The sequence below is a fragment of the Cupressus sempervirens genome, chromosome 6 (genome assembly GCF_028749045.1).
Source record: "Cupressus sempervirens isolate cs-2001-9-10 chromosome 6, ASM2874904v1, whole genome shotgun sequence".
Lineage (NCBI taxonomy): Eukaryota > Viridiplantae > Streptophyta > Pinopsida > Cupressales > Cupressaceae > Cupressus > Cupressus sempervirens.
In genome coordinates this window covers 641,244,477-641,272,066 of record NC_143123.1, presented here as the reverse complement: position 1 = coordinate 641,272,066, position 27,590 = coordinate 641,244,477, and the positions used below count along the sequence as shown (strand labels likewise).

Genomic DNA, 27,590 nt, shown 5'->3' with positions numbered 1-27,590 from the left:
GCTTATGGGTTTTTTGCATGAATTTTTTTTGTTTGTTTATGAGTTTTTTTTTTTTACTTTAGATCTTCATAAAATGCAATGCTGAAATGGTAATATTTGGTCTAAAATGTCTTATTGCAGCAACCTTTACATTGTTCCTTAATTAAGTCATAATGGCTTCTGGAGGTAAAAAACCCAAGCTCTCTAAAGGCAACAAAAAAGATGAGTGTTGAAAGTTCACCATAGAATTTTCAGGTAGAAAGATAACTCAAACAAAATGCCTATTTTGCAAAACCATTAATAGTGGGGGGGTAAATAGATTAAAATACCATATTGCTGGCTTATGTGGTCATGATATTGAGCCTTGTGGAGTTGCATCTGTTCAGGCTCAACATTTTTGTTATGTAGCCTTGGAAAAATATGAACAAGAAAAAGAATTTAAAAAAAAAACAATTAGAAGAGTTAGCTTTGATTGGTTCTAGTTCCCTTCCACGCTCATCTGCAAATGTTTCTGAGTCAGTAGGCTGTGTTGGAGAAGGTTCTTCTCGTCCCCCCTATCATCCTAGTGCTTCTGTTGCTCGTGCTTCTTCTACATCTATTCCTTGCACTTCTAGTGATGCTACTACTGCTGCCCGTTCTAGTAGTGCTGCTCTTCTTCGTCCTAGCGTCAGAAAATCTAGTGAGTTGGACAACTTTTTTGTACCGTGTACCACTCTTGGTGCACAACCCTCACTTGAGAGCATGGGCTGGAATAGGGAGATACGTGAAGCTGGAGTAAGAGCAATTTGCAAGTTTTGGTTTTTCTGCGACATTCCATTTATAGCAGCCAGGTACTTCAAATTTTCAACTTCATTTATATTTAATTGTTTTACGTTTTAAGTTTTGAAATTTATATTCAGTTTTATACTTTTAACTTGATGTTGAAAATTTGAAATATGCTAATTAAAATGTTTTTATAAATGTAATAGGACTCCTTATTGGCAGGGGATGATTGATCCAGTTTCCATCTGTGGTGCAGGGTTCAAAGCCCCCACTGAAGATGAGTTGAGTGGCCCCCTCTTGCTAGATATGGTTGAGGAGATGAAACTTGAGTTGGAGGACCACAAAAAAATTTGGAGCCAAAAGGGGTGTACCATCATGACAGATGGATGGACAGATAGGAGGTCCAAAACCCTCCTAAATTTTCTTGTTTCTAGCGGAGGTAATTCATCATGCTCTACTTCTTGAAGTCTAAAATTTAATGTATACTATTATTGAATAACAAAAATTTTGTTTTATTGAGTATTGATTCTTGATTCTTGAATGATAATTATTTTGTTTAATTTTCACTTTCAGGATCCACCATGTTTTTGAGGTCCATAGATGCTTCCTCATGTGTGAAAAATGCAAAATTATTATGTGAGACTATTGAGGAGGTCATAAGGGAGGTGGGGGAAGACAATGTTGTCCAAGTGGTGACAGATAATGTAGCTAATTATGTTGCTGCAAGTAAAATTTGAACTTCTAACTTTCTAAGTTCTACTTCTAAAAAATTTGTTTTAGTTTTTCATTAAATTTTGAAAATTAAAAGTTTTTTAATACATCAAAAATTTTCATTGTTTACTAACTAATTTAAAATTGCTGCAGGAAAACTATTGATGGAGAGACAAAAATCTTTTGGACTCCATGTGCGGCCCATTGCATCGACCTCATGTTAGAGGATATTAGCAAGCTTGTATGGGTGAAATCATGTGTTACCAAGGCCAAAAATCTTTGTAAGTTCATCTATAATCATGCCTTGGTCCTCAGCAGTATGAGGAAATACACGAAGGGAAAGGAGTTGGTTCGTCCTGGTATCACAAGATTTGCCTCTAACTTTATCACACTAAAATCCTTGATAAGTTCAAGGTTAGAGTTGAGGTGCATGTTTGTTGGTCCAGAATGGAGTTCCTCCTCCTTTGCGAGTAGCCCTGCAGGGATAGATGCAACAAAATGCATTTATGATGATGATGATTTTTGGGAGCCATGTTTGAAGATTGTGGAGGTAATTTAAATTTTAAATTTTAAAAGCTTAAGTCTTAAAATTTTATAAATTAATTTGTCTCATACATATTTTTGTTTTATTTTCATTGTGCAACTTTGCAAAGTTTCATCATTCACTAAATTGTTTTTTTGTTTAATTGTTTTGTAGATCACCCAGCCCCTTGTAGCCCTCCTACGAGTTGTTGATGGCGAGAAGCCCTCTATGGGCTACATTTATGAGGGCATGGATAGGGTCAAGGAGAGTATTAAGGCCAAATATGTAGGAGTTGAGGAAAACTATGGCCCTATTCGGGACATAATTGATAGGAGATGGCAAAATCAGCTTCATAAGCTCATCCACGCAGCAGCTTATTACCTCAATCCGGCATACCATTTCCTAGATGATTTCAAGGCAGATGAGGAGGTTCTTAGTGGCCTATACACAGTGGTATCGAAGATGTCCCCTAATCCCACAGATATATTGCTTGAGATGGATGCCTGTAATAATGCATCAGGGCCCATTTTTTCAAGTCAAATTTGCAAAGAAGGTAGTACAAAATTGCAGCCAGGTAAAGATTGCAGCTTAAGCCTTATACAATCTAGTTTATAAATTTCTAGCTTTAAACTTAAAGTTCAAATTTTGAAATGAGACTAATACTTTTTTGTTTTCCTTTTTTCAAAATTCAGATAGATGGTGGCAAATGTTTGGGCCTTCAACCAAAAACCTTCAGCAAATCGCCATCCGCATTTTGAGCCAGCCAAGTAGCGCTTCTGGATGTGAGCGCAACTGGAGCATGTTCGAGCACATCCACTCGAAGAGGCGTAACAGGTTGTCTGTGTAGAAAATGAATAGTCTAGTCTTTGTGCACTACAACCTGTGCATTAGGATCAGGGAGATTTTGGATAGTGACACCCAAAGAAACGTGAATCGGAATCGGATCGGAATCGGCAAGGCCGAATCGAATCGTGAATCGGCAATGAATCGGCAATGAATCGGCGATGAATCGGCAAATTTGAAAAAACCCTTTAAATTTAAAGATTTTAACAATTTAAAATTTATTTCATGTACCCTTTATTGAATATAACTTAAGCACACTATAACATCATCAAATAGAAGTTAAAACTTAACATACATAAACATGAAACATAAAATCCATCACATACGTAACTATGTTATCTAAGATTCTAAAATGTAAATTGTAGGCTAGCTGAAGTAAATAGAAATCAAATGATCATAATGATTTAAATCATAGAATGTATGTAAGATGATCCATAAGACATCAAATCATAAATTTATGTAAGAATCTAAGATGAAGATCCATGAAAGTTTGAAACTTTGAAACATATGTCTATCAATGATTCAGTATCAATATCTGTAAACAAAATATAAAAACAAGGCTCCAGCTCAAGCCTCAGGCTCATAGTCATCATCATCCTCAACATCATCCTCAAGCTCGGCTACAGCCTCAGCCTCAGCCTCTAAGTATCCAGTCTGCCTAGTAGCAAGGCGTCTAATGTAGGTCCTAGAGGACTGTCGAGCCATATCTCCCGCATATAAGATGGGCTCACGAATGTCGCTAGGGCCTGTGTCTGTGCGTGCACGTGTGCGTCTACCAATGCCTGAAGAACGTGTTCTAGCTGCCTCAGCCTCTATATCCACCTGGTCAATCCACGCACGGTCTTCCTCAGTGAAGACTGGATCTACAACCTCTGTGAGCCACTCTGATTCTGGATCAATCTCCTCCAGAATGATCGGAGAGGAGTCAGTGCCCAAAATCTGTCTGATCCTAAGACGGAGGTTGTAATGAACGAAGACAAGATCATTCAACCTCTGCACTATCAACCTGTTTCTCCTCTTCGAGTGGATGTGCTCGAACATGGACCAACTGCGCTCACATCCAGAAGCGCTGCTTGGCTGACTCAGAATACGAATGGCAATTTTTTGAAGTTTTGGGGTTGTGGCCCCAAACATTTGCCACCATCTATCTGAAATAAGGGAAAATAAAAATAATTAGTCTCATTTACAAATTACAAATTACAAGTTAACTCTAAAATTACATAATCAACTTTAAGTTTAGAATCTAGATTCATGAACATTGAATATATTATTTAATTTTTACCTGGCTGTATTGTTTCCCGAGCATCTATGGCTACCCTGCTAGAGAAAAGTGGCCCTTCTTTATTATTGAACTTATCAAGCTCAATAATTGCAGCACTGCTATCCTCATCAGTACTCAACCTCTGGATCACTGTATATAATCCGGTGAGAACCTCCTCATCCGCCTTGAAGTCAGGACGGAAACGAAATGCCGAATTCAAAAAGTAAGCTGCTGCATGGATGGGTCTGTGGAGCTGATTCTGCCATCTCCTATCAATGATGTCCCAAATAGGGGCATACTTCTCCTGCACTCCTGCATACTGAGCTTTAATGGCCTCCTTGGCCCTATCCATGCCCTCATAAATGTAGCCCATAGAGGGCTTCTCCCCATCAGCAGTTCGTAGGAGAGATACAAGAGGCTCAGTGGCCTACATATAAAGTAAAACAAAAATTTGAGTCAAAACTTAAACATAGAATAATTCAATAATATAAGGTAAAACTAAATCATTAAACAATTAGCATAGTAAACTGTAAAATATTAAATGTTAAATTGCAATAAAATTACCTTAAGTATTTCTCTAGCAAGTTTCCAAAAACCATCATCATCAAATATGCAATCCACCACATCTATCCCTGCAGTGGTCGTAGCATAGGAAGATGAAATCCACTCCCGCCCAACAAACATGCTCCTCAAATCATCCCTTGATGTCAACAAGGACTGCAAGGTGATGAAATTCGAGGCAAACCTCGTGATCCCTGGACGAGCTAACTCTTTGTCTCCTGTGTACTTCCTCATTGTGCTAAGGACAAATGAATGATTATAAATAAACTTACATATGTTTTTTGCCCTTTCCACACATGACTTGACCCACTCAAGTTTGCCAATTTCCTCCAACATGAGGTCAAGGCAGTGTGCTGCACAAGGGGACCAAAATATGGTGGGGTGCCTCTCCATCAAAAGTTTGCCTACAACAATTTTAAGATAATTAGAAATTCAAATTTCAAACATGTTAGAACTTAGAACTTAGGAAACTTAGAAATTCTAAGTTAGAATTAGAAAAAGTTCAAAATTCAAATAAATTTATTTTCAAAACTTAAAAAGTTAAAAGTTTACCTGCAGCAACATAACTTGCTGCATTATCCGTCACCACTTGCACCACATGTTGTTCCCCCACCTCTGCTATAACTTCCTCAATAACCTCACATAAGTATGTGGCGTTTTTTACATGAGCAGAAGCATCAATGGATTTGAGGAACATGGTATATCCTACAAGTAACAAAACAACGAATTATAATTACTATTAGCAATCAACAAATCAAAATTTGAAATAGTCAATCACGATTCAAAATTATGTATGTAGGAAAGTAGAATGATCAATCACCTCCACAGGATACAAGAAAATTGAGGAGTGTTCTTCCCCTCTTATCTGTCCAACCATCAGTCATGATGGTGCAACCCTTTTCGATCCACTCCTTTCGGTTGTCCTCAAGCTCATGCCTCATATCCTCAACCATTTCCTCCAGGAGGTATCCACTCAACTCAGCCTCAGTTGGGGCTTTAAACCCCGGACCACAAATGGCAACTGCATCTATCATGTTCTGCCAATAAGGAGTCCTGTCACAAATAGATAATGATATTGATTAGAAATTTAGATGTCAAAAACTAAAATCATAAAACAAGTAGATATAATTAAAGTTTTACATTTACTTTTTACTTTAACTTTGAAGATAACAAAGAAAAAAGAATCAATTACCTGGCTGCAATAAATGGAATGTTGCAAAAGTACCAGAATTTGCAAATCTCTTTTCTGGCAGCATCATGAATCTCCTTGTTCAAACCCATGCCCTCAAGCGTGGGTTGGGAGCCAGGAGTAGTGCGGGGCACAAAGTAACTATCCATTCTGCTTTTCCGCACTCTAGGCCGCAATAGGTTGGTGTTGGACTCTGTCTCAGTATGAGACCGACTACCACTAACACTCACATGAGCACTAGCACTAGGATGAAAAGGAGGCCTAGAAGAACCCTCCCCAACACAACCTACGGATGCGGAAGCTGATGCAGATGCACTTGCAGATGTAGATGCGGTTGCGGATGTGGGAGCACGGGAGCCAATACCTCTTAACCCTTCAAGTTGCATTTTCTTAGTCAACTTGTCTTGTTCAATTTTTTCTAATGCCACTAAACAAGAGCGTTTTGCCTCAGTGGTTTGTTGAGTGCAAACTGTGACATCATGGCCAGGTATGCCAGCAATGTGGTATTTCAATCTATAGATACCTCCCGAATTTATTTTTTCTTTGCAAAATATACATTTTGTTTGATATTTGGTTCTCCCAGGAAACTCTTCATTATATTTCCAGCATTCATCTTTTTTACCCATTGTGGAAATTGGAAAATGAAAGCAAAGGGCTGCTGCAATAAAAAAATTCATGTAAAAAATCAAAGTTTGCAACTAATAAACAAAAACTACAAAACAACAAACCCTAGTTTGCAATTTAGTAAAACTAAAAATAAAAAACATTCAAGATTTGCAAATGAACACTAAAAAAATTTAACAAAAAATGCATACTACACTAACATGCAAAAAAAAAACCAACACTTACCTCTTGCAAATGAGTTGAGGAGTGTTGATATTGACTCCTTAATGCTCCCAATGCAATTTATGGCCTCCCCAAATGGACTTTTGATCTCTTTGGTGCTCTTCCTTCTTGCCGGTTGGAAACCTATGGATTCTCTTTTCTCTTCTTCTCTCTCACTCTTCCTCTCTTCTACTCATACTAAGCAAATAGAAGGCTCTTTAGGGTTATAACAAAGAGGAAAGTCAACTTAGAAAGCAAATAAAACATGTGTTTTTTTAAAAAAATTGAACTTTCTATCCTTGCTGCCGCGGCCGATTTCTGGCGATACCCGATGGCGATTCAGGCGATTTCTTCCATGAATCGCCGATTTTGGCGATTCAGGCGATTCATGAGAAAAAATCGCCACCAGCGATTTCCGATTCCAAAAAAATCGGGATCCATGAATCTTATCGCGATTTCGGCGATTTCGGCGATTTCATGGCGATTTTTGGAACTATGGTGACACCTCTCCAATTACTCTAGAGGAGGTTAATCCAGAGTTTGATTGGATCACTGAGGCTACTGATCCTGTCTTTGATGATGAGGACGTACAATGGCTTGACCAGGCAGATAGAGAGGGCCAGGCTGAGGTTGTGGCTATGGCAGCAGAGGACCAGAGACTCCAATTGTTCCTAGTGGCAGCTCACAGACATTGGCAAAGCCAGAGGCAAAGAGTACAGTTTATCCAAGAGGCACCTCACGAGCTAATGCTATGGCTACTGAGACATCCAGGACCTACCTTAGACGCCTTACTAAGAGGCATTTTGTAGATTATACTGAGCCTGAGCCTGAGGTTGAAGCTGAGGTTGGGGATGAGGATGAGGATGACGATGAGGATGAGGATGATGATGAGGACTTCGACTAGGAGCCATAGCTATAGACTTATAGTCTTGTTTTAACTTTTTGTTTAACAGTGTAACAATAACTTAATATATGATCAGCATTTGGAACATTTGAATTTGATGATGACTATTGAATCTTGATGTGTTGGATTTCATAATGCATAAATGATAATACATATACATTTTGATGGTTTGCATGGATTTATCTTAGTTTGACTTTAATTACTAGTAATATAGTATTTACTTTTCTCAATTTACCTTTGTAAGTTTGTAACTTTGTAGTTTGTAGTATTGTACATATGTAATCGATGTTTGACTTTTAAGTTTTAAGTTTTTAACTTTAAGTATCTGGCATGTGCATTATGATCAAATAATCTTCTATTTAATGATGTTATTGTGTCTTTACGCTTTATTCAATAATGGGTGCCTGGAATGTTCTTTAAATCCTAAAAAATCTCAAAATTTCGAGGTTTTTTCACTTTGCCGAGTCACCGCTGAGCCGGGTCACGAGTCAGAGCCAGGTCATGAATCAAGTTACCCTTGCCGAGTCCGAGTCTCATTACACTGATATAACTTTAATCAAATCAACACGAATTATGAAAGACACAATTGATTCACAATACTCAGACAAACATGCAACCACAAAAGTGTTTCTATGCAAGGACCGGGATCTTCTGCTTTGAGAGGAAAACCTAGGTTTTACCAATTTTCTGCAAAAAGAACAGTGATCACAAACAAAGACCTACAATCACACGTATCAAGATTCAAATCTGCAATAAGGAATATAATTTAAATGAAGGGAAACACAACATTAAAGTAAAAAATTCACAATATTGCATGAGAATCAATGAGAAGGAACCACTGAATCTCTATAAGCAATGCTGAAAAAAACTTCTGCTACAAATTTGCTCTTACAATCAACTCAAAATCTGCAATGTGCAAAAATCTGAATCAGAAAGAAGATCCCTCATAATGAGGTGAATGTACAATATATATAACTCATAACCGTAATTTGGATTCCAAAATCATGCCTAGAAAAAATAAGTCAAAAATGATGGAAACTATGAAGAAGTCTCTGAAAACTGCTATCAACCACCTGCCCAACTGATAGATAACTAGAAAACTACCTCTAGCTCCTCAAAGTCATGCATAAAACCCAGCCTTTGATCCCCTCAAGCAACCCAAAAATATAGTATGTAAAACTCCTCAAAATTATGCATAAAATAGGCTTTCATCATGAACTGTATGCAAAACTGGCCTTAACTGCTCCATAAATCACCAAAAATAGCACTAAAGTTCTCCATCACTGCATGGGAAAACTCGACCTGCCCTTAGCCTCCAAAAATAGCTCTATACTTAATCCTATTACTGCATGTAATGTTCAATTAACTCAAATAGTCAATCCCTGCTAAAAATAGAACCTGTCTTTTGCATGAAGGAGCTAACTAAATGTTACCTTGGAGTCCAAACATATTCACTCAAAACTCTCCTTGCATTTAGCATTTTAAAACTGTTAATTCATTATAATTCTCTTTATTTAATTAATAAAATCAAAGGCCGTTTACCGATCAAAAAAAAAAAAAAAAATTATAGCCATTTGACATATTAATTTTACAATGATATTCTTCTTTTTCTTATATTTATTAATATTAATGTGTTTAACGTATAACGTTATATTTATTAATTTTGAACACATTAACATTAATAAATATAAGAAAAGGAATCTAAAATATATTCTTATAAGTTTTATATATATTAAATGATTGTAATAGATATAACTCAATCATTTATTTAATATATATAAAGCTTTATAAAAATATCTTTTATAAGTTACAAAGACAATAATGAAAACTTTTATGCATGGACCTGAAAATTATATCAAATGGAGTTTTTAAATGGTTATGAAAGGCAAAAAGGGCAGAACTTTGTTTACTTTTAATTATTTGGTGTTCACACAAGGATGAGGAAATGGGGTTTTTTCAAACCCTAGCCATGATGAGAGCCTTTCTTCTGCAATTTTTTGCCTGCCATTATCTACTAATTACGAATTTCTCCCTTGTTTGGACGCCTGGAGCATTACTATGGCTGCAGATTTATTGAGGTTTGGATGCCGACTAGTGATTTTATGGTTATTTTGGATGCCATATCTACTCTTTCTTCATTACGTGGCTCCTATGCTTATCTTCATGATGACTTCTGTTAGTTTTGGGTGGGAGCTTCTTTCATGGCCAGCTCTGTTGATGCCGTGAGTTCCTGGTATTTGCTAGCTGCAATTTTATTGTTATGTTGTTCTTCATCATTTTGAACGTCATTCATTCTTGGTCTTTATATGAGCTGTTGGTAACCATGATTTTGTTGGGCATTTTCTGTTGTTTTGTTGGATGGCGTGAGCTTTTTCTATGCAGATTTGTACGCCATAGGGGTTTTATTTGTCAGATATTAATGCCATATCTATGATGGATGCCATATCTACTTTTCAGTTCATGGCCTCATTTCATTAGCCGGCTCTATTGATGTAAGGGTTTCATTTTGTGATTTTATCTGCTGTTGGCATTTTCAAGGGTTTAATGTGTTGGACGGCTTCTTCTTTTTGCTAGCCGTAAGTCTCTTTCTCCTCCTTGTAAATTATTCTGATGGCTGCTATAATACTTTTATCTTATGATACTCTTGAGGCAATGATATATCTGTGGGATATGTTAAGGTGCTGCTAGTGTTTTGTGTTTCATGTTCTTTGCTTTGACAAAGAGATTTGTGTTCAATACATCCATTTCCATTAGGCGCTCCTTGTCTCTCTCCTTGCAAGCATGGTTCCTGCTTCCATCCAACATTTTCATCCTTTCTTTCTGTTATCCCATGCCTAAACTATTCTGAAGAAATTTGCAGTGCATTTGGTCCGAGTTTCAAGTAATGCATCTGTTGTTGATTTATCATCCAGTATATCAGATATACTACTTGAACCTAGAAAAGTTACATTACCTTGCTCTTTCAAAATTGATGATGAAAGAACATTATCTCTGCTAGATGTTGTATAAAGCTCCAGCATTGCATGGCTACATCCTGAAGACTGTGGGTTTCATTGCTATCATTTTGCAACCTTTTAATTTCTGATTCAAGATTCTCTGTTACTTGCTATGAAGTTGGCTTCTTGAAACTTGTAAACTTTCAACAGATCTCTGCAGCTCATCACTTAGGTTCTTAAAAATTTGTGTTTTGTCTTCCAACAAGGCTTCCAAAGTAAACTTATTTTCCTGTAATCTAGCAGCAATCTCATTATTTCTCTTGTTTTTATTATATGCAATTCAGCTCTGCCCATTCTTTTTTTTTTTTTTGCAATGACAAACTCGCACCTTAATGAGAATATCCATTTCTTTTACTCATTATATATTGACCAGCACACTTGTTACAGACTGCTTGTGGACGGGTAAAACAATGCCTTGTTTTACTGTTGCTTATTTGCTTCCTTGTGTAGCAAATTATATACTTTCACCTTGCTCTTGATGACACAATGCACTGACTTTGCATAGCACGTATACTGAAAATCTGAACTGTTAGTTTAATGTTATAATAGGTGCACTATTATTTTCATTTCAGAAGTTCATCATGTTTAAAATTGCTTACTCTTGTTGATCTGACATCGTGTTCAAGAACACTTTCTAACTCTCTTAACATGTGCTTTCATTATGACTGATCTGTAGTTGATTGCATCCTTATTTTTTATGCTGAAGTCTCTCTCTGTTGTAACTGCATTGCTTTGCCCTGTTATAGATGAACAACAATCTTATTGCAAATCATATAATATGGTGTTTATCTTCAGTACGTACATTTTTTCATTGGCAAATACTCGCAAAAAATCACCGACTGTATTCCTTAACGATATTTCAGATTTACCCACTTAAAAATGAAAGTTGATTGGTATGTATATCTGAAACATTTATGTTAGTAAAACAGAAACACTTATGCCTTATTGCATTAATTGCTGTAGCTTTATCCGGTTTCATTACATATCCCAAATCTTTCCATAAAATCTCCGTTGTTTGACACCTTTTATTTCCTCCCCGTATACTTGTAAAGATACACTTCCATTAGCCTGTACACTAAGAATACCATATGCCCTCCATGATTTGATTGAGAGGTTTCTACGTCCCTTTAACAATCTCCTCGTGTCTTCAACCCTCTGCTATGGTTCAACTAGAAGGTCCCATACTTGTAATTTACGTATGCCCCCTCAACAGTCTCCCCATGTCTTTAGTCTTTGCCTCTACATGATTTGACCAAAAGGTTTCACGCTTGTAATTTATGTGTGTCCCTTCGATAGCCTCCTCAGTCCTTTAGTCTTGGCCTCTACACGATTCAGTCAAAAGGCTTCATGCGTGTAATTTATGCAAGATCCTTCAACAACTTCAAACTTCATACCTGTATCTGCACATGAAACAAACTCATTAGCATAAACATGTTTTTCTTTCAGATTTCTCTCTTGCCTTCTTGTCTTTTAATATAGTTATCTGAATCACCATGTTGTAGGAACAATAGTGTATAGATAACTGGAAAGATTTCCATTGCTCAATTCATATGAACTGACCCTCCTCTTCTTTCATTGTTGCAAGGCTATTCCCAAACGGAGATGCTGGCTCAATCCTTCAACATTCAAAACAACGAATCTTCCATTCAGGCAATGGAGGCCTTTCCTCTTATCTTCTCAGTACTTTTTTGTTTATACAGTGTGTTTATTCAAATATTATGTTAGGAGCTGAGAATGCTTGTGTGGTATTTGAATGCATTGTATTTAAGTACTGTGTAAAATTTGAACACTTTGTACCTCATCAAAAAACAGTTTTGAATACTTAAATAAAAATGTACTGCTTTGGTACTTGTATTTCGAATAAAAGTGATCAATTTTCTTGTTTACTAATTTCTGTACTTTACTTTCTGCATCCTTTTCATTCTGTAATATGTATTATCAGCAACTAAAAACACTTAGCTCAATATACAGGTAAGCATAACATAGCAATTTAGGAGGTGTGTTAAATTGGTAACAAGAACAACTCTTTAGAGAACAATTAGAACTGTATTTGGTTGATTGATGATAAGAACCCAAAGTGGTTTACAATCAATTTGTTTTGATGAGTAAAGTGAATAGATAACAAGGTGCAAAGTCTCTTGCTAACTATCAACCTAACTGAAATACCTCTCCCATGTCTTAGTATCCTGACATTATCCCTAATTACATCCACCTCTCGGGACACCAGATGATCACCAATTGTCGAGGACTCTGGCTTTCTTTGCAATCTGCACTGCATGTTTTGAAGACTCAGTTGTCAGAGAGGAGGCCTTCATCTTCTCAATAATGTCTTGCAGTCTAGAATTCTCCTCCTTAAGCATGTTCTTCCTTTCCCACAGCTTGTCATTCTATTGGGTGAGAAAGCTAAGACCATCATGAGCATCTTGTTGACAATCCAAACGTGATTGTTTACAACTCAACTATGGTGAACTTGTAATCATAGTTGGCATAATTGTCTATAATCGGTGAGTTTCTATAATCGGCAAGTTTCTACTAATCGGCGAGTTTTTGGGACCGACAAGTTCTTCCCAGATTTAATTGCAACTCGGTTAGAAAAAAAAAAAAATCGGCAAGTTTTTCAGAAAAAACCCTTTTTTTTGAAAAAAAATATTTTTATTTTTAATTTATTTGATAAAAACAAAGGCAAAAAGCCTATATATATATAAAGTAAAATAGAGAATTACAGTAGAGTAGTAGAGTTGGGAAGAAGAATATTTGATTGTAATGATGTATTTACTTCTAGTTTGACACAAACTATTTACTATTATGCTTCCCGCCATCAACATTCCGAATGAGAATGCAATTTTGTACTTACTGTGCATTTATATATCTAAACTCTACTTGTTTCTTTTCTGTTCTCTTTAATGAACTCATTAGATCCATCTTCTCATTGAAATTTGCATAAAAATGTATTTTGAATTATATTTTAGCAGTTTCAGAATCGCTGATTTTTTCCTGAATAAACTTTTAGGAGACTTGGCAAGTGTTTGTCGAGTATGAGTTTTCCAACTATGCTTGTAATCACTAGTTTGCATTTGCTCTATTGGCTTTTCTACAAGAGGCTTAGCCAACTCTACGTATTTGGTGTTGTCAACATCCACCACAATCATGTTAAGGAAATAGGTTATGATTATAATACCTTTTGATTTTTTCTTATTGATAAGATGAATCCAATTTGATAGTGTCTCCTTGATTATACGACCGATTTAATTTTGATGGAAGTATTGCATTGATGTCAAAGGTTTGATAAGTATGAGCTAAACTATAAGCATCATCAATGTCAAAGGGATAATATGTGTAAGACATGTCTAGAAGAGTGTAATGGGCACCCTAGAAATGCCCAAAAACTAAACCAACTTATGTCTCCCTTAGGCACCCCTTTTGATTTGCACACATTCCCATAAAATTTAATATTAAAGTAACACTTAATTACTTTAATATTTTACAACTAAATTAAATGTTACTTTCATAATACTTCAAGCATAAGAATATATTAGCTAACGGACTCCGAATAGCACGAGTGATAGCATTGGCAAGCTCTCGCCAAGGAGTATCAAATCCAATCACCAAAAATAGCCTCCACTGTGTCCTACTGACTTACTAAAAATAGTAAGTATGCCTAAGACAGAGTAAATCAACTCCATTTTGGCCCAAACTGGAGATGACTAGGCCAAAACACTCTAAGATCCCTTTAACCCCTTCATTAGCCCTTGGGACCATGTAGAACTAGGCTAACACACACACACTTGGTCAACAGCTAAAGTGGGGACATTACAATCTGCCCCCCTTGAAATTGCTTGTCCTCGAGCAATCTCAGTCCAGCCTACTGAATAACCTTCTCACTCTCCCATGTAGCATCCTCCTCCGACAGGTCTTTCCATCTAACCAAATACTCCTTCACTATCTTGGTTCTGAGTTTCCTCTCCCAAGTGTCCTAAATAGCCTCAAGTACTAGCACGAGCTTCCCCTCCTCATCCAAAGGGGGTAAATCTATAGAAGGAACTACACTCTGACCAATGGCTTTCTTACGCCTCGACACAAGAAATACATTGTGCACCTAACTGCCCTCTGGAAGCTCAAGCTCAGGCTGAGAATCACCCTACAGGTACCATAAAATCTAGGCTTCAACTTCTCTGCTTCGCTCCTCTTGAGCAATGACTGCCTATATTGCTACAGCCTCAAATACACCATATCCCCTACCTTGACACTGCGCTCTACCCTATGCTAATCAGCATACAAAATCTGTTGATTTTGAGCTTGTTATATGTTCTCCTTGAGCGCCCTCTGGATATCCTAACTATCCTGCAACAGGTCTTTGGCTTTGGGCACTCGATTGTTCCCCAAAACTAAATCCATGAAGCTAGGTGCTTCATACCCATACAATGCCATAAATGGAGTCATCCTAATGGTCATGTGATGTAGTATTGTAACAATACTCCCCCATGTATAACCACTTGACCCACGCTCTTTGTTGCGCAATCACATAGTTCCGCAAATAGCCCTCCACCCATTTATTTACTATCTTCATCTACCCATCTGTCTGAGGGTAGTAACTCGTACTAGGTGTAACATTTGTACCGCACAACCTGAACAACTTCTGGCCAAAGGCACTCATGAACTTGCTATCCTTTTCACTAACAATAAATCTTGGTATCCCATGCAACCTGAAAACCTCTCTGAAGAATAAATCTACCACCTGAGCTGTTGTATAAGTAGAAGGAATAGCAAAGAAGTGAGCAAGCTTTGTCAATCTGTCTACCACCACATAAATACAATCTCTTCCCTGCACTCGTGGTAAACCAGTGATGAAGTCCATAGAAATACTTTCTCATTTCTTGTCATGGCATCGTCCCATCCTTCTTCTTCACTAGAACTACTGCTGAAGCAAATGGACTTTTGCTAGACCTAATGTGCCCCATCTCCAATAGCTCTTTAATTGCCTTCTCTCTCTCATCCTTATGTTTCTTAAGATGAAGATAGGGGATAATCATGACGGGTTTGGCTCCCTCCTCAAGGTCAATAACATGCTCTATTCCCCTATTAGGAGGAACCCCATGTGGAATATCACCAAATATTTTGGCATGCTTGTCAAGTATCTTCTGGATATCTGGTGGATGACTCTTTACCTGTGGCTCCTCTGGAGCTGGCATAATGAAACATTTTGCTGCCCACTCTATCTCATTATGCCAAAAAAGTCTTTACATTCTCCTCAACGAGACTACTCTGCAACTCTCATTCAAAAGTCCTTAAGAGGGCACCTATGAGATAAGTTCCAAGTCTCTCTACAATGAAAACGCAACTTCTTCCTTCTCGACTCATTCAAAGTGTCATTATCCAACTTCCTATTATCCCCTTTTGGTTATGCATCCTGGTAAAAAGGTTTTTTGTCCTTTTCTTTATCCTTATTTGTATGTGAATTCTTAGGCTGAAATTTTCTCTTAAAAGAAAAAGGTGCTAAGTCACGAGCCTTCTTAGTGGCCTCCTATAATATTGTGGGGTCATGTTGCTTGACCCAACCCCTCAAAGGATCTGAGAGTCCATCCATAAACAACACTACTAATCTCCTCTTTGAAATATCTGCAACCAACATAGCTAATCTCTAAAATTCACTAATATATGTCTCAACTGATTCCCACTGCTTGAGTTGTGCCAACTCTTTAAACTGTAACTCGAGATCTTTGGTATCAAATCTCTCTATGAGTCTCTCAATGAACTCCTTGTAAGATGTGATCTGATTATGCCCCAAGGTTACCATGCCATGGTGCCACCACTCATGCGTTGGACCATCCAAATGAATAGCCGCATACTTGATAGCCTCCTTCTCAAGCATAGGATTCAGCTGGAAGTATGTATCTACCTTTTGCACCCAAGCTCATCTAGTCATCTTCCCTGAAGCATCATAATAAGGTAAAGAAAGTTTTCCAACTTTCTTTCTCAACTCTAAGTTTTGATTTCTCCCTCCTACTCTAGGCATATGTCTCATCCTCAAGTCCATATATCTGTGAGAGAAATATCCGCTTGAAACTTCGGTCCACTGTCCTCCTAGTCCTTCATGAACTGATCCTGTAAATCGGTAATGTGTAGTTCATTTACTAGTTGAACCGAATCTCTGAGTGGGAAGGTGGGTAGAAGATGTCTCGAGCTCGTTGTTCGAGCTAGGTGTACAACATGTCTATAGTTATCAGCCTCATTCCCATTGTTGCCATGTCCATTATTATTACCATTAATGTTATTCTCAGGACCATTGTTGTTGCCTTGGCCTCCATTATTATCATTGCCCCCATTTCCATTGCTTGCATCACTAGAATTAATATTGACACCCATATGTCTAGCCAAAAGCTGCAACATCATATCCATTCGCCTATTTTTCTCTTGTTGCATACGCTGCCCCTGCTCTAACGTACCCAATAACCATCTAAACATTACCTCTTCCTGATCTGGACCGGCATTCCTGCCTCTGCCTAGTCCTGTATTCTTGTCATCTCGGTCACCGATACTGTCGTCTTGTTCAAATAATATCTCCTCTGTGTCTATATGACTGGATTCTATGTCCACCTGCACAGATTAACTAGACTACTCGCTCTATGAGTTTGAATCTTTGTTGTCTTGCTCTAGTATGGCAGAAGTTAATGGCCTCTGTCGCATACTCAAACATACATTCTTAACCTATTTTATTTCTGACTTATAGTGTTTTGACATTTTGTCAAACACTTTTCCCTCTATCCAACTGTTCCAAATTCCCTGTAAGGCCTCCACAGGATGGCAGGACTTAAAAGCTCTGATACCACTATAATGGGCACCCTAGAAATGCCCAAAAACTAAACCAACTACTGATAGGAATTTAGTCAAATAATTCCATCCAACTCTTTATTTCTCCGTTAAATGTTCAAACCCCTTTATGGCTCCGGAAGTAAAATGTTTGTTTGTTTTTATATCTTTGCATAGATTTGAAATTGCATAACATGAACAAGAAGGAATTTATAATAATATGCAAACTAAAGATTGAACAATTGTTGAAACAATATTACTTTTCAAACTAATAAAATCAAATACATAGTACACTTTTCAACTCACTAATTACTCCAGCATTATAACATAATGTTCCAGTAATGACTTTCCCATCTTGCTGCTATAGTAACATGAATAGTGTCATGCTACAGCAACATGAATAGTGCTAAGCTATAGTGCTGCTATAGTAAAATCTGTCTTCAATCAGTCCAAGATCCTCATAAAATCATTCCTTCAGAATGGCATAAGCATCGAACAAGAAGCAGGAATGATATGGGCAAACACCCAATCCGCTTGTAGCTGGAAGTGCGCCCAATCTGCCTATTAATGAAGCTGATAACAATGAATTCGAAAGGCCAAACCCCAAGGGAATGATGTTTACAATGCCACAAGAGAGGATAGACGTCCTCTAATGCCAAGAACGGATCTGCAACTCACACATCAATTTTCTTCTCATATTCAACCTACCGAATGAAGCCACTAACACTCCCTTTTATACTTTCTCCAAGGGTTGATTCCACTCTCATGAGCAATGTGGGATAAAAGATGTGCAATATAAAACATTAAAATACTCACTTATCTCTCCCTTAGGTGCCCCTTTTGATTTGCACACATTCCCATAAAATTTAATATTAAAGTAATACTTTAATAACTTTAATATTTTACAACTAAATTAAATGTTACTTTAAAAATCTTGCAGGCATAAAAATATATTAGCTATTGGACTGCAAATAGCACGAGCTATAGCTCGTCCGAAAGCTGTCGCCAAGAAGTATCAAATTCAATCACCAAAACTAGCCTCCCCTGTTACCTGTTGACTTACTAAAAATAGTAAGTATGCCTGAGACTAAGTAAATCAACTCCGTTTTGGCCCAAACTGGAGATGACTAGGCCAAAACACTCTAAGATCCCTTTAAACCCTTCATTAGCCCTCAGGACCATGTAGAACTAGGCTAATGCACACACACTTGGTCAACTGCTAAAGTGGGGACATTACAAAGAGATGTATGTGTATAAGGTTGATAAAGGAGAATATGAGTGTAAACATTCAGATTATTGACAAGCATTAAACATCGAATGAAATGAGACAAAGAGGAAGTTCATATCTTATGCTAAGTCACTTCCAAGTCAGCATATAGAGAAAGAAATAAGAACCCAATAAACATAAAGTGAAGCAATCAAATGAACGATAAGGTTCAAACATTGACTATGAATATGAAGATAATGATAAGGCCCAATGAATGTAAATAATTATAGTAATAAATCTTTGTCCTAACAAAAAACCATACACAGACAAGTCCATGAAGTTTGGGCAAAGAAGTCTTTCAAGCGTCGTTTATGATAACAGAAGTGAGGGCATTAATATTAAATATAGTGAGAGAAATGTACATGCCAGTAATCCTTTCTACACTGGGGACTTTGAAAGATAAAATAATTTCCGCATATACATATTAGGATATTGAAGAATGCATAAAAGCTTGATGATGTAACAAACATAGAGGTACTATCGAAAGACATGTAATTCATGTATATAATTAAATGATTATCATATTTGTGCATATGCCAAAGGCAAGAGTTTCAGTCAGCATCTAACGGAACCGATTGAAGTCAAATGACAGACATGTCTAGTTCTGGACAAAGAAAAGCTAAAGGGCGTAGCAATGCCATATTCATGGCAACTACTGCAAAATAGAAAAACAGCGATGGACTTAATATTTGCTCTATTTTGAAGAAGTAAACAATGAGTTTGCAGTTGTGGAAGATGAATAACCTACGATAAAGTTCCAGTTGACAGTGACTATGACCATGTTAGAAGGCATGTGAATTTATTTAAAAGCCACGTATTGTACACGGAAGTTAAACCTGCCTGGACACTAGCAAGATAAGTGTCATGAATACAAATATATGGAAAGCCACATCACCTCCCAAAGCTATCAGCAATGATAGGAGTTTCATTTTCATATGGTTCCTTCAAAATATTTGACAGAGTATTCTGAACAAGTTCAGTTTGAAAGCAGCGATGAAGATGAATATAAACAATAAAAAATATGTTTTTGAGGATGCCAATGAAAATAATAACAAACAACAAGTGTATTACAGCGGTGTGGAAGTTTCAAAGCACACCATAACACGCGAAATCTTCATCAGGACGATTATCAAAAGATACTTTTATTGCAAACTTTAATCAAGTAAAATATCCCGATGTGAGAAATGAGTCTCAAATTGATGCTGGAGTCTTAGAAGGGCTTAAGGAAATATGTAGCGCTGATGTGTATGGAAGGATAGACTCGATTTACCACACCACCAGTTGTAGAAGAAATCCATCAAAATGTCAGTAGTATGATTCCGGCTTGGACAACTCGTAACTACATACCAGATTGTTGAGAAGGTTCTTCACAGATAGAAATGAATATTACAACTAATAAGGGAAAAGAATATGGTCGTATATTAAGGAGAAATGGAAACGTAATTATTAGTAAGCTAAAACCAAAACAATTATTAGTAAAAACGTTTGAAATAAAAAGATGTGAATTGGTTGGAAAGACATCTCCCCTAATAAGAGAAGTAACTCTTATGTGAATGAAAAGATACAAATAAAAGAATATTTCATTTGCAAAATAAGAATGTAATGATGTCAAGAAAGCAGAGCAAGCATATCAGAGCAGACTGTGAAAATAAAGAGTTGGAATGATATATAGAAGGAACATGCGTGACACATATAGAGAGGTACAAAATGAAGTTTTAAAAAGTGTAGAGTTGGATTGATATATTGAATGATATAGTAATGAAAGAGGGTGTAAACAGAAATAAAAATGTATATACGCTAAAGGCATGGAATTGTGTGATGTATTTGAGAAAGGAATAAACATAAATTTTATATTTATATATATAAAAGCATGAGATAAGAGAGTGAAGTGCACAGATTTAAAGAAAAGAATATAACAGACTAAAAGAAGTGTGCACAAGCAGGGTTGTGGAAAAATTGTTTGGAGATCTAATAATGAATCCATCATCAGTTGATTAAGTCACAATATTGAGGTGGAGAATCTGTTTATGCACAGTGGGTCAGTGCTCACGAAGACAGCAATGGGGAGTTGGTGCTTCAGTAGATTGGTGCTTGTGAAGTGTGGGAGTTGGAGCTTCTAGTGAGTCGGTGCTCATAAACATAGGGGTTGGAGCCTCTAGTAGGTTGGAGCCTACAAATCATTGTAAAAGAAAAGTTTATATAAAAAGCAATTATTTTGCTGTGGTTTTCTACCGCATTGGATTTTCACGTAAATCGTTGTGTTATTGAGTTTATGTGCATAATTGTTTATTTCAGTATAGGAAGCTATTGTTTGGATAAAAAGTTATAAATTGGCAAAGTTGTTATTATACTAATTCACCCCCCTCCCCCCCTCCTCTCAGTATAATCATGTGCTCTTCAAATTCTTCATGCAAAATTGTACAATTACTGCAAAAATTGTTAAGTATATCTTTTATTGTTTGAATGTAAAACTTACATATATTAAATTTAGACTGCTGCAACTTGTATTAATACTGTATTTTCTTTTGTATGTTCCAAAAGCAACAAATCTAAACACTCGTGTATGTGTGCAATCATAATACACATTCCATGAAGAGATATGTCTCTACTTGGCAAAAACCATGTCCAAACATGTCCTGACAGGGAGACATGTCTGATAATCCACAAGGTGCCAATACATAGAAAACTACAAGATAAACACTACGCGATAACAAAACAGTGCTTGACAATATTGGTTTGTGTTTATGCAACACGATAATGATTTACATTAATCGACCATACCAGGCAAGGATTAATCGGTCCATAATATATATAAGAAACAAACACGATACTATAATTAATTGATAGCAAGATCTGCATGTGATCATCAAGTCAATGAGTTATGACCAATAAATATCATTGATTAATAACAATTAGATATACTTGCCAACTACAATATATATATATATATAAACACTTAGTTGTATAGATATATAATATAAATGTGTGTGTGTATAAATAATTTAAACGATCATTAATCAATGATAATGCTATATAGATAAACATATTAGATTGATCAAACTGATCTGACGGAAGCTACAACATTAACACTCCCTCGTAGCTAGGGAGGATAATTTGCATGATCAACATAAAAGAGTAATATCATCCCAATATGATATATATTAAAGTAAGGATAGCATCATATATCCATCATTTAGATGTCCAAATGGCGCCAGCGCATAATGGGAGTTTCTCTTGGACCTAATGGTCCTAGCTTGATTTCAAGCCTATCAACTAGGATCAATCTTGCTATCACATCCGAAAACAGTCCAATAGCATGGTGCGGTCCAATCATATGCCCTTCTCGTCATAATCTCTTTCATCAATGCCACTTGCAAAAATGAGATGTTTGCACCATAGATGGATCCCATAAGTATGTTCTTTACCAAGTCAATAATGCAGCCCCACGGTCCCTCTCTAATGTCTGATTTCTTCAACCCTCTTCCTCTGGAAGTCCTCATCAGAGCTTGGTTTTTTGCGTCAGATAGGTCTCTACACACCATGTTTAAGAGTAGCTCATTTGCCTCATGTTTCATTTTCTTTTTTTTTAAGTAAATCTTTTTGCCCCCTTTCACAAATCCGAGTATGTCGAATACTTTGTTAAAATCTTTCGCCTTGAAGGAGATTTCTACATCACGGTCTAGATAAGAAAAGGTATTAGTTTACGAGTGCCTATCATAGGTATCGATCATTATCCTTAAGGGACCCTCAAATTCTTTAATGTAGAAAACTGGCATCTTTATTGCCCATTCTACCTACACTGTCCTTATGCTATTTTCCACCAGGTCATAATATGAAGTTTCCTGCCACCACTTCTGGCACTCTAAGCCATTCAACCCTTTAAACAGTATGTTCTAAGGCATTACATAAGATGCTGCAGGCGTGTGTAGTTTTAGGCATAATTTCTTTTTCCCTGTGTTTATCCGTCCTACAAACTTCACTCCCGAATGTAGTACTTGAGTATTCTTGGACCTGGTGTTTCTCAAACTTGAACTACTAGCCTATGTCCACAGTTGCTTGTCCATAACAATTTCTCAATTTGTCTGTTGTGCAGACGAGAGAAAGGGAAAACGATTAGGTCTTAGCCTACTCTTCTTGCACATACGGCTGCTATGGTTATTGTTAGAAATGGAAAAAGAAATATGGAAATAAGCAAAAACCAAGAAAGAATCTAAGTGAGTTAATGCATGAAAAGATATTACCATAAAATAGGAGAAAGAAAGCTTCAAGCTCCAACACCATGAGACAAGATATTTGGAAAGGGGAAAGCAAAGAAAACCCCTTGTGACATTATGAATGAGGCATGAAAAGCCTAAGAAGGAAAAGAGAAAGAGCAAGAGAATAATTGCTCATACAATAATTGAGAAGAGGAAGAAACCTCGTTGTGAAATGAGAGAAGAGGGTCATCTCTTAAATAGAGATGAGAGAGAGGAGTTAGAATGTAACTCCCATGTCTATGAATGCCACCATTCATAAGTGTGTGAAGCCAAGTGTGAGATTCCTCTTAAGGAGGAATAATCTAAATTACAATATATATTTGTCCTCACATATTCCACTAGATGACGAAATAAGATGTAGTGGAAAAAGGACAAAAAAGAAATATATTAGGATACCTTGGCTTATATCCTAATATATTATAACAATAAATAAAGGAGGTCTAACCTTGGTTTATAAACACACCAAGGAAAGATTACAACTTCTAACACCCCCCTGTAATCTTTACTTGGGGTAATTATATCAAGGGGTATTAAACCCATAATTTTTTAGAAAAATCTGCAACTTAATCTTCAATATGAAGTAATTTGATTGTCTTCAAGCCATATGGAACATTTGCAGATCCAAGAGTAGTACAAGAGTCCTTTGAATGTGATCAAGTGGAAGCATAGGCGCCTCTTCATATGTGGAAAACCAAGAAGGTTCCTTGATGGATCACCTGAAAAAAAGAACAACAAGACAACTATCCACAAGTAGAATTACATTGAATGGTCCAGTTAGTAAAAAAATGAAGTTATAATAATTTAATCAATGAGGATAAATGAATGTGTTCACCAACATGCAATGGAGTTAACATGATATCTAAAATAAGTCATAAGCTCAAAAATGATCATAATATGGGTCAAAATGACCAATCTTTATGCAATAAATCTCTCATGAAAGAGACATACTAATGCACAAATGACCACAGACAAGGCCAACTAATGAAACCTACATCAACATTGCGTCAATCACATGGATATAGACAGTCCATTAATGAGTCATCCCACTACAAGTGAATGGGTCGCGACTCCATCACCTACATGACCCATGATCTAGGCAATAAAGTATGCAGAACATTATCACATTGTATATTTATCAAATAAATATAAGAGAGACAATAATAAATAAGTAGAACATGTGCCTCAAGCACCAAATAATTCAAGTTATATTTTTCCAAGAATTATTGCTGATGTGGACCAAAGGAAGGGTTTATGAGGAGTAACAACATATTGCCTTCAAATAAGAAATCCATCATGGACAAGCAACATCATTGCCATGAGGAAAAAGATCTACACGGGTCAAAACAACTTCCTCAATCATCCTCGCATTGAGGAACAAAGTGGAACAAATGGAGTAAACTCCATTGAAGTAAGTGCACACCAATTATAGGTTGGAGGGATACTCCACGGGCCAAATAAGGCAACTATGAGTCAGTTTAAAACTGTTGAGTCCACCATAGTTAACCTTGATAAATTGGCTCCCGATGCAACTTACAAAACAAAATATCATATAAATCATGTAAATCAATGGTATAAAACCATAAAGTGCCAACACGGGCATAGAATGATCAAAAATATCACAATAAAGTCGAAGGCAATAGTGTAAGATACTCATAAACCTGAATAATTGAGATAAAAAGAAGTATAATAAGTAGAAATTATTAGATATCAATTAAAATCTCCATGCAAGGTGAACATAAGTGTGGATACAGAAAGGATGGGCCCACCAAGGAAAATATATGAAAGAACAAAAAAAAATAAGTATCTAGAAAAGAAATTGAAAAAATACACTTGTACATTTATAAGACAAAGACGATTAAAATTAAAGCAGCTGTGGAGAATCTCTGGAAGGGGATGCAGAAACCTGCCAAATAAAGTTAGCTAGAGATTTAAAAAAAGAAAAAAATGATTACTCAAGCTGGCTCGCTGCAGAAATAGGGCTTCAGCCCAGGCAGGTGGCGGTTGGCTTTGTAAATGGCCAGCCTGGCTTAGGGGCCATCCCTCTCACCTTTCCGTTGCCGAATCAACTGGATGTATCCACCAGAGATCCAGCAACAATAGAAGCTACATGCGTTCCATTCCCACCGCTGTCTCGTGCAAATCTGTACTTGGAGGCTGGATCGATGCTAGTGTTGGGCTTCATTTCATAGCCTTTGAAGTAATACCAAGCTTCGATAATTTTCTTGTCTTTGTGCCGATAAACCAATAGAACAAACACCAGTCTATTACTTCAGCTACATTCTCAATTCATTGGCAAAGCATTACTTTTCACACATGCCTCGCTTGTGGACACCAGATACGTGTGGGTAGTAACTCAACTCCAAATATTAGCACTTATCTCACGCAGCACAAAACTTTTGTAATCCTGACTAATAGAAAGGCTCATTCAAGATCTTCTTTTGTAAATTCTCATTCCAGATCTTCAATGATACTTCTAAATTTCAAAGATTGCAGAAGTGAGAAATCTCTGACAAAGAAATAAATAACCATATCATTTACCTTAAGTATGCTTCTTAGAGGCATTTTAGATATCATCCTCTCCTTCATCATCTTCTTCACCTTAGCTATGCCATACATCCTGCCAGCAGCACTATACACATCTGACAACAGTTTATACCATTTAGGATTTTTAGTTTCTAATTTGAAAAGTTTATCTGCCGCACGTTCTGCTAGTTCAATGTTGCAGTGAGTTCCACTATAAAAGTGAAGAAAAAAAAAGTGCGATGGGAAGGCTGACGGCCGAGCCGGCTCACGTTCTAAGTTGCAGTGAGTTTTGCAAGCCCCGAGCAAAATCCCCCAGACAAAAGCAAGATCTTCTAACAAGAGTGATTCCACAAGAATGCAGAGGAGCCCGAAAGGGCCAAAAATTCAGGTGAACGAGTGGTATCTAGCTGATGAAGAGAGGAGGGAAGTACGACTAAACACCCATCTACTCTCTCCATGGCTCCAGCCTCTAAGTGGTTCAACATCGCCGAAAAGCCATGCAAGACAGTATCATACGCATAAAACAACTCCCCTGATGGTGAGATCTGGCAAAGCATTGAGGCATACCAGAAATGGAAAAAGAAATCTGTAAATAAGCAATACCAATGATGGTGTGAAGTAAAATGGTTGGGTTATGCTGATTTTGCCACATGAACAATGATAAATAATGCCAGTGCCACACACTCGAACCACCAACGGCGAGAGAAAGGGTTCTTTTACAATCTTTTGAGATTGTAAGGAAGCGGATTTAGTGTAGCGGAGGCGGGGTAGTCTGCAGGAAACAGATCGGCGGCGATAATGGGTATCTCACGAGATTTCATGCACAAGAGACGGGCGACGGGAGGAAAGAAGAAGCAATGGAGAAAGAAGTGAAAGAACGAGTTGGGCAGACAGCATGCCATGACAAAACCCTCAAGCAACAAATCGGTTAGAAATTTCTCTAATTTGTACATGCAGACAGAATGCATTTGGTGTTCCTTATCAGGCATATCTCAGGAAGGGTTTACAAAGAAAACCATGGAAGTCGCCAGAGCAGCAAATCCTAGAAGACACTAAAGCCCAGAGAAGCGGCTGTGCTTCTAGAGAGAGAGCAGCATGAGGGACCTTGACAGGTGAAATGGCGGAGTCTTCTTCAGACAGAACAATAGCCATAGAAGCATATGTGTGTGAGGTGCCTGGCGCAATAGCGTTACAATGGCGACCGCCCTGAGACACAACAGCCAACACGGTTATCTGGCCCTTGTCAAAATGCCTATTTGATTAGTTATGGGCAGCAGCCAAATGCAAAGGAAAAAAAAAAAACGAACATTGTTTAGTTATGACAGGTTGTAACCCATCAAAAACTAGCATATATATTTGAACATTTCAAATAAAAATTAATGTAACAAAATGATACTGCAAAAAAAATAGAACAAGCCTTCCAAATAGGGTTAGATGAAAACTAATAGAAAATAAGAAGTAACCTGCACAAATTAGAGCAAACAGAAGTTAAACGGGTTTGGCAGTAAATGAGCCAAATCCAAAAAAAACTTCAATTTCTTCCAACTTAAGAAGATTAAAAAAATTAGTGAAATCTCTCACAAGAGTCTCCTTCGAATCGTACCTTCATGCAAACACTCAAAACAAAGATTAAACTGCTCTGATACCATGTTGGAAATGAAAAAAGAAATATGGAAATAAGCAAAAACCAGGAAAGAATCTAAGTGAGTTAATGCATGAAAAGATATTACCATAAAATAGGAGAAAGAAAGCTTCAAGCTCCAACACCATGAGACAAGATATTTGGAAAGGGGAAAGCAAAGAAAACCCCTTGTGACATTATGAATGAGGCATGAAAAGCCTAAGAAGGAAAAGAGAAAGAGCAAGAGAACAATTGCTCATACAATCATTGAGAAGAGGAAGAAACCTCGTTGTGAAATGAGAGAAGAGGGTCATCTCTTAAATAGAGATGAGAGAGAGGAGTTAGAATGTAACTCCCATGTCTATGAATGCCACCATTCATAAGTGTGTGAAGCCAAGTGTGAGATTCCTCTTAAGGAGGAATAATCTAAATTACAATATATATTTGTCCTCACATATTCCACTAGATGACGAAATAAGATGTAGTGGAAAAAGGACAAAAAAGAAATATATTAGGATACCTTGGCTTATATCCTAATATATTATAACAATAAATAAAGGAG

General features: G+C 37.0%; 2 protein-coding genes across 8 annotated transcripts in view; both read right to left on the bottom strand.

Annotated features, from left to right (window-relative positions):
• LOC149553858 (Met-10+ like family protein) overlaps positions 1–27,590 on the bottom strand; it is a 169,863-nt gene that overhangs the window by 36,455 nt on the left and 105,818 nt on the right. The window lies entirely within an intron of this gene.
• On the bottom strand, positions 3,195–7,102 carry LOC149553859 (uncharacterized). Of its 2 annotated transcripts, XM_089789219.1 has the most exons (7): positions 6,679–7,102; positions 5,833–6,487; positions 5,461–5,693; positions 5,193–5,345; positions 4,644–5,044; positions 4,101–4,506; positions 3,195–3,966 (listed from the first exon to the last, which is right to left on the bottom strand). In XM_089789219.1, exons 2-7 carry the CDS (start codon positions 6,453–6,455, stop codon positions 3,386–3,388), a joined length of 2,397 nt encoding a protein of 798 aa, XP_089645345.1. In that variant the 5' UTR covers positions 6,456–6,487; positions 6,679–7,102; the 3' UTR covers positions 3,195–3,385. The 2 variants fall into 2 exon arrangements, with proteins under 2 accessions (XP_089645345.1, XP_089645344.1); XM_089789218.1 differs by having other exon boundaries at positions 5,833–7,102.

What these genes read in the sequence shown, in the direction of transcription:
- LOC149553859 (XM_089789218.1), bottom strand. Translation starts at nt 6,506, where the DNA reads ATGAATTTTTTTATTGCAGCAGCCCTTTGCTTTCATTTTCCAATTTCC. An exon ending in TTTTCTTGTATCCTGTGGAG is followed by an intron (nt 5,346 to 5,460) that starts GTGATTGATCAT and finishes TGTTACTTGTAG; the next exon opens with GATATACCATGTTCCTCAAA. An exon ending in AGCAAGTTATGTTGCTGCAG is followed by an intron (nt 5,045 to 5,192) that starts GTAAACTTTTAA and finishes AAATTGTTGTAG; the next exon opens with GCAAACTTTTGATGGAGAGG.